The 7205-nt window shown below is 37.8% G+C and overlaps 3 protein-coding genes across 3 annotated transcripts; all 3 read right to left on the bottom strand.

Annotated features, from left to right (window-relative positions):
- Window positions 1–287: 287 nt before the first annotated feature.
- LOC110297066 (taste receptor type 2 member 104) lies at window positions 288–1196 on the bottom strand. The gene has a single exon (XM_021165856.1). The coding sequence runs from the start codon at window positions 1194–1196 to the stop codon at window positions 288–290; it is 909 nt and encodes a 302-aa protein (XP_021021515.1).
- An 890-nt stretch (window positions 1197–2086) lies between these two features.
- LOC110297040 (taste receptor type 2 member 105) lies at window positions 2087–3016 on the bottom strand. Its single transcript, XM_021165837.2, has one exon. The coding sequence runs from the start codon at window positions 3014–3016 to the stop codon at window positions 2087–2089; it is 930 nt and encodes a 309-aa protein (XP_021021496.1).
- A 1639-nt stretch (window positions 3017–4655) lies between these two features.
- Window positions 4656–5585, bottom strand: LOC110297090 (taste receptor type 2 member 114). The gene has a single exon (XM_021165874.1). The coding sequence runs from the start codon at window positions 5583–5585 to the stop codon at window positions 4656–4658; it is 930 nt and encodes a 309-aa protein (XP_021021533.1).
- Between the last annotated feature and the right edge of the window lie 1620 nt (window positions 5586–7205).

The raw sequence follows: 7205 nt of genomic DNA, 5'->3' as shown, positions 1-7205 counted from the left end.
ATATCAAGATTCCTCACACATGTCTGAAAACTCCTCTCTCCCCCTTTGGTTTTTCGGGTGAATGGGTGTCAATGCTTTAGAAACTCAATGGAATAAGACTGAGAAGTCTTATTTTCAATGTTTGCTCTTACTATGAAAATCTTACACTGGTGTAGCTGCAGTCAATCAGTTGCCAAAGGTTTCAAAGACTTTTAACAATTCAACTAAAGACAGTGTGAGAACATAGTGGGAATGGAAAGGGCTTCAGGGATTTCCTGCTGAACTGTGCCAGAACATCCATTTCTCTGTTAAGTCTCACAGCATTTTAATCTCTGCAGTGCCCTCATAGTGGCTTGCTTCAGCTCCCTGCTTGTTAGAATTAGGATAAAGGAATGACAACAGGGATACATGGCTGACAAAGTGAAGCCAAAAATAAAGAGAAGTTTATTGTCTGTAAGAAACAAGCATAATGTTTCTATGAGAATACCCAAAAAATATAAGATAAAGAGGATGATAAATGCAATTAAAACTTTCATGGCTTTCATGTGAGCTTCTGTGTTGAGATCTCTGAATCCTGATCCAATGGATTGCATCTGCCTTCTGTGTCTCCAAAGGGAAATGGTTAACAGGAAACAAGCAATTATGGCTACCATAAAGAGGGAAATGGGCCCCATATTGGCAAAAACATAGTTTATAAGTAACTCACTCTTCTCCAGGTGGATCAGCCAGGATGTGTTGCTCTGATATATTTTAACATCTTTAATGACCTTCACAGCTAGTGGAAAGGAAGCTAGCCAAGTTATAATTAAGAATACAATTAGAAAGACAAAAACTTGATCAGCTCTTCTCTTCATCCAGAGAAATATGTAGTGGGAAAAATTTGCTATCTTCAGAAAATAAAAGGTGCCGAGGCTGGTGCCAAACCAAACGCTCAGATGGTTAATAATTACCCATATGTAACTCATGCATTCATGTAGACTGCTAGGCATAAGCATAGTCAGAAAGAAAAGCTTTGTATATGCATCTAAAGTTATTATCCATATGGTAAAAATCCTGGAAATTGCTAAGCCAGTGAGAATAAAGTTAATCTTAGAGAGTTTCTTATTCCTGACCCAGTCTGTGTAGTTTACAAGTACAATAAATGTGTTCCCTAAAACTCCCAGCATGGCTTCACTAGTGGCAACAGAAAGGAGGATACTTTCCAGTGCACTCAGCATCTCTGCCAATTTCCAAGAAGGCTTCTGCTGGATCTGGTGTGATTTACCTGCTGCAGAATTGTTGCAAGTAGTAGCTACGTGATTTAGAACTGATATTTTTCTTCTCCCCTTAAATAATGACTCCAGAGGACATCAAGAATGTGTGGTGGTAAAATAAGAAATATTTTCATAGTGTTAAGTCCTGTGGCTTCTGTAAGACTCAGCTAGTCTACAGAATGTGTCTGGGCTAAATGCCTTTTGCAATTTGTTAATATGCAAACTGAAGTTTCTGTTTCATGGATTTTCCTTGTCCCTCTGAGACTATTTTGCATTTAATAAGCTGAATTATGTTAAAAAGCTGTATGTAGTAGCATGATTCTGTAACCCTAACACTGCTACCATGAGAAGTGATGTTTAGACAGGTGAACTCACTTGAAGCTCTTAGGGAGCTAGTCTGGACTGCTAGAGTGACAGTCACAAAAGGAGAGACCCTAACCTAAGGTTAAAGGAGAGAAACAATTCCTTAGCCTGTGAATATCCACATTAAAACACCAACAATACATCTATTCACTCTTCACCTTATAAACCACACACACACACACACAGAAAGAGAGAGAGAGAGAGAGAGAGAGAGAGAGAGAGAGAGAGAGAGAGAGAGAGAGAGAGAGAGAGAGAGAGAAAGAGAGAGAGAGAGAGAGAGAGAGAGAAAGAGAGAGAGAGAGAGAGAGAGAGAGAGAGAGAGAGAGAGAGAGAGAGAGAGAAACATAGCACATGTTCACATAGAATAAAAAATAAAAATGAAAGAGAAGTTTACATTTTCCCAAACAAAATGCAAGAACACTGTGCACATGAAAAAAGACCTTTTATTATTTCCTCATTATTATTCCAGATTACCCATTTCTGTTCCAGACTCATGTGGCCCTGAGAACTTTTCTTTTCTCAGAGAACTTTAATCCTTGCAGTACCTTTACAAAGGCTTTCTTCAGCTGACTGTTAGTTAGAATTAGAATAAATGAGTGACAGCAGGGATATATGGATGCAGTTGTGAAACCAAAAATAAATAGCAGTTTGTTTTCTGGGATAAATGTGCAGATAATTTCTATAGAAACACCTATAAAATACAAGATGAAAAGGATGATAAATGAAATTAAAAATTTTATGGCTTTCACATGAGCTTCTGTGTTGAGGTCTCTGAATCCTGAAACACCAGACTGCATCTGCCTGCTGTGTCTCCAAAGTGAAATAATTAACAAGAAACATGCAGTTAAGGTCATCATAAAGAGAGAAATGACTCCAATATTGATGAAAACGTAGTTAATAGTGAATTGCCTTTTCTCCCAGTACATCTCCGAGGTCCTGTTTCTATGATTCACTTTACCGTCCTTCATCAGCTTCACAACAAATAAAAAGGAGATTACCCATGAAGTAAGCAAACACCCCAAGAGAAAGACAAAAGCTTTATCAGTTCTCCTCTTCAACCAGAGAAATATACAGTCGGAAAAATTTGCTATCTTTAGGAAATAGAAGATGCTTAGGCTGGTGGCAAACCAGACAGTCAGGTGATTCACAGTCATCCAGATATAAGAGACGATTTCAATCAGACTACTAGAAAAATACTTACTTGGATAGAATAGCTTTGCATATGCATCTAAAGTTAATAGCCACACAATAAAAATCCTGGAAGTTGCTAAGCCGATGAGAAGGAAGCCAATCATAGAAAGCTTATTGTTCTTGGCCCAGTCCATGCAGTTTACCAGTGCAATAAATGTGTTCCCTAAAACTCCCAGCCCAGCTTCAACAGTTGCAATGGAAAGGAGGATGCCTTCTGCCGCACTCAGCATATCTGCAGGTCCCTAAAGTTGTATCTGTTGCATCTATAGTGGATCTGCTGCAGAGTGTCCTCTATATTGAGTGCTTCATAGATTTTTTTCTTCTTTCCTTAAATAAAGGATTTAAAAATACATCAAAATTATGTTGTGGGGGAATCTGAAGTGTTTTCCTAGAGTTCTGTCCACTTGCCCTGTAAGACCTAACTTGTCTACAGAATGGGTGCAGAATAAATGCCTTGTAATTTTCTTATAAGCAAATGATGGTTTTCATTTCTTGTAATTTCCCCTCTGATACTATTTTGCATGTAATAAGTCTAGTAGTTGAGTAGGAATGAAGATATAAACAGGAAGAAATTAAGCAACTGGAGCAACACTTAATTTTACGTTTTAAATACGCAATCATCATTGTGAGTTGTGTGAGATAACATATGCCTACAGTAGCAGTTCCTTGGGAGGTAAAATATAGCACCACTTTATTCTGTGAATAAGAGACAAGTTAGCTAAACTACAACTCTTTTCTGAAAAAAAAATTCACAACTATAAAACTAAAAGGACAAAGAAAGAATGAAAACTGAGAGGGAGAGAAATTACCATAATTTTATTGTTTATAGACATAACCTGAGTATACAAATAAAAACTAATTAGATATAGAAGAAATATAATCATTTTACTCTAGAATATTGATTTAATGTTTAATTAACATGTAAGCTCCTTTGTAGGTATGGTAAGTTTCAGAATAAGAAAAAAGTGGCATTTGTGAATAATTGTACTTACTGATAGGTTTCATAAAGATTTTAAAAATAAAGCATATTATGATTTTAACAGTTTCAGACTTACACTACAATGCTCTGCTCTTGCCTTTCCTTTTCTGTACAACTTTCTATGTACTTCCATGTCTCGTGTATATGTGTCCTGTGTCCTAAAATTGTACTCTTTTCATCAGTAAGGTCTTATAAAATTCTAGTGAGTAAGCAAGAATAATGGCGACAGGCTGTTTATTTGAGGGAACCTCCTCTCTGTCTGATTGGTGTCAGTGGCATTGATCAGTATGAAGAATCATTTCATCATCCTTCTAGTCTTTTTTTCCTATTACTGTTTTTCTAGCTGTTTATCATAGCTTAATCTATGATTATGGCCATGGTACTGTATCAAGTACTTAATGTAACATAAACTGTGTAGTTTAATGGGTTAGAATAAAGGCAACTTATGAAGAAGTAAAAATGTACACAAAAGTTTCATGTTCAGATTAATTGTAACGCTCTGTCTTGGTTTCCTTTTCTTTGAGTCTTCTGGAGAAAGGGTGTCAGTGGTACAGAAAAGCCAAGGGAATCACAATGAAGTGTTTTTGGATGTTTGGTACACCATGAAATCTTTCTTTGCATTGGCTGGTCTTTGCATGTTTTTCCTTTGGCAAATGTACATGAACAGATTAAAGAGTTGGAGACTGACTGAAAAAATTAACCTGTACATGGGATTAAAATTCCATCTGGGAGTGTGATTCCTTGAGAGGCAGAAGACTCTGAACAAGAGTTCAGAAGACTCCAACAGTGTTTGATAATGATGCCAAATCAAAAAAAGAACATAGTGCAAATGAAAAGATCTTCAGTAATTTTTTCCACTGACAATTCCAAATTGCTTGTGTTCCAGACTGTCATGTGTCTCTGAGTTCTTTACCATTCTCACAGCACTTTAAGAGTTGCAGTATCATTACAGAGCACTGCTTCAGCCGACTGTTTGCTAGAATTAAGATAAGTGAGTGGCAGCAGGGATAGATGAATGCAGTTGTCAAACCAAACATGAATAACAAGTTGCTTTCTGGGATTAACAGACAAATTACATTGATGGTAATACCCATGAAATGCAATATAAAAAGGATAATAAAAGACAATAAAACTTTTATTGTTCTCACATGAACTTCTGTGTTGAGATCTCTGAATCCTAATTCATATGATTCCATCTGCCTGCGATGTCTCCAAAGTGAAATGATTAACAGAAAACATACAAATAACATTATCATAAAAAATAAAAGTACTCCCCCATTGGTGAAAACATAGTTAATGATTAACTCACTTTTCTTCATGTGGATCTGCCAAGATGTGTTTATATACAGCATTTTATTATCTTTAACCATCTTCACAACAACTGGGAAAGAAAATAGCCATGAGATAAGCAAGCACCCTATCAGGAAGAAAAAAACTAAATTAATTCTTCTTTTTAACCAGACAAATATGTAGTGGGAAAAATTTGCTATCTTCAGGAAATAAAAAATACTGAGATTAGTGGCAAACCAGACATTCAATTGACAGATAATTATCCATAGATAACTGATGAGTTCAATTATGTTGACAGGAGACAGCAACTGTGGATAGAATATTTTTATGTATGCCTCTGTGATTAAGATCCACACAAGGCAAATTCTGGAAATTGCCAAGCCAGTGAGAATAAAGCCAATATTAGAGAGCTTCTTGTTCCTGTTATAGTCCATGCAGTTTACAAGTGCAATGAATGTGTTCCCTACAATGCCCAGCACAGCCTCACTAGTTGAAACTGAAAGGAGGACACCTTCCATTGCGCTCAGCATCTTTGTAGATCTTTAAAATGGCTTCTGCTGCAGCTGTTTAAAATTCCAATATATTGCTGTTCAATAAAGGAGTGGCTTTACCTTCTTTCTTTAAAGACTTAAATATAGTTAAAAATTACTTTTGGTAGAAATCCGAAAGGTCTTCATGGAGTTCCCTTCAGTTGCTCCTGTCCTTAGCTTGTCTACAGGATGCTCCAGACTGAATCTTTTCTTGCCATTTGTTAATAGGCAAATGAAAGTATTTGTTTTGTATGTTTTACTTGTCTCTGTGAGAATATTTTGCATTTGAAGAAGTGTCAGGTTGTGAGGTCCATAGTCTGACTGTAGGAAAGGAGAAAGGTCACTGGAGGGTGGGAAGTTGAGGAGAATCTGAGGAATGGCAGACTATACAGACATACTTTGTTTACTCTAGATGAAGCCTTCAGGGTAGGTATATACCTGCAGAAACCAAAGCATGTTCTGGTATTCAAGGACCACACATAGGTGAGTAGCATATAGGATGCAAAAAGGTAGGCACACAAGCCCTGTAGACATACTTAACAGCCAACAGGGCAAAAGAGAGGCAAAGATGAGTTTCTCTGGCATCATAGCACTATTAACCCAGAATCATACAAAAGTGGTACTCAGCTAAAAATAGGTATAATAAAGATTACTATTCTTTTGGTTTTTTTCCCCCACACATTTGATATCAGCTATTTTGTGCTGACTAATGCTCAATACCCATATTAGTACCAAATTATCTAAGCATAAACTTGCCCTTAGATTTTTTTATTACGTATTTTCCTCAATTACTTTTCCAATGCTATCCCAAAAGTCCCCCATACCCTCCCCCCCACTCCCCTACCCACCCATTCCCACTTTTTGGCCCTGGTGTTCCCCTTCCTGAGGCATATAAAGTTTGTGTGTCCAATGGGCCTCTCTTTCCAGTGATGGCCTTGTTGTTTTCTAAAGAGATATGTGCAGAAATGATACAAAACATGAAATCCAACACTGATTTTCATCCTTTAAGAATCAAAATCTGTTCCCACTTTGGGCTTGTCACTGGACCTTCTTTTATTCAGGCTTTTCTCCACTTCCATCCCTGCAATTCTTTCAGGGAAGAATAATAATGGGTCAGAGTATTGACTGTGGGATGGCAACCTCATCCCGCACTTGATGCCCCGTCTTTCTGCTAGAGGTGGGCTTTACAAGTTCCCTCTCCACACTGTAGGGCATTTCATCTTAGGTCCCTCCCTCTGAGTTCTGAGAGTTTCTCACCTCCCAGGTTTCTGGTATATTCTGGAGGGTCCCCCAAACCTCCTACATCCTGAGGTTGCCTGTTTCCGTTCTTTCTGCTGGACCTAAGGGTTTCACTCCTTTTCCCTCACCCAATACCACATCAGGTTCCCCTTGCCCCATCCACTTTCCCTTCCAGGTTCCTCCCTCTCCCCTTGTGGTTTCTTTCTTTTCCCTCCCTAGTGGTACTGAGGTGTCCTCACTTGGGCCCTTTACATTGTTGACCTTTTTGAGTTCTGTGAACTATATCTTGGATATTCTGTACTTGTGTGTGTGTGTGTGTCTAATATCCATTTGTTAGTGAGTACATACCATGCATATCCTTTTGGGTCTGAGTTACCTCAC

The sequence above is a fragment of the Mus caroli genome, unplaced genomic scaffold (assembly GCF_978045245.1).
Source record: "Mus caroli unplaced genomic scaffold, Mus_caroli_1 scaffold_7, whole genome shotgun sequence".
Taxonomy (NCBI): Eukaryota; Metazoa; Chordata; class Mammalia; order Rodentia; family Muridae; genus Mus; species Mus caroli.
This window is presented reverse-complemented; position numbering and strand designations above follow the sequence as displayed.

What these genes read in the sequence shown, in the direction of transcription:
- LOC110297090 (XM_021165874.1), bottom strand. Translation starts at nt 5,585, where the DNA reads ATGCTGAGCGCAATGGAAGGTGTCCTCCTTTCAGTTTCAACTAGTGAG.
- LOC110297066 (XM_021165856.1), bottom strand. Translation starts at nt 1,196, where the DNA reads ATGCTGAGTGCACTGGAAAGTATCCTCCTTTCTGTTGCCACTAGTGAA.
- LOC110297040 (XM_021165837.2), bottom strand. Translation starts at nt 3,016, where the DNA reads ATGCTGAGTGCGGCAGAAGGCATCCTCCTTTCCATTGCAACTGTTGAA.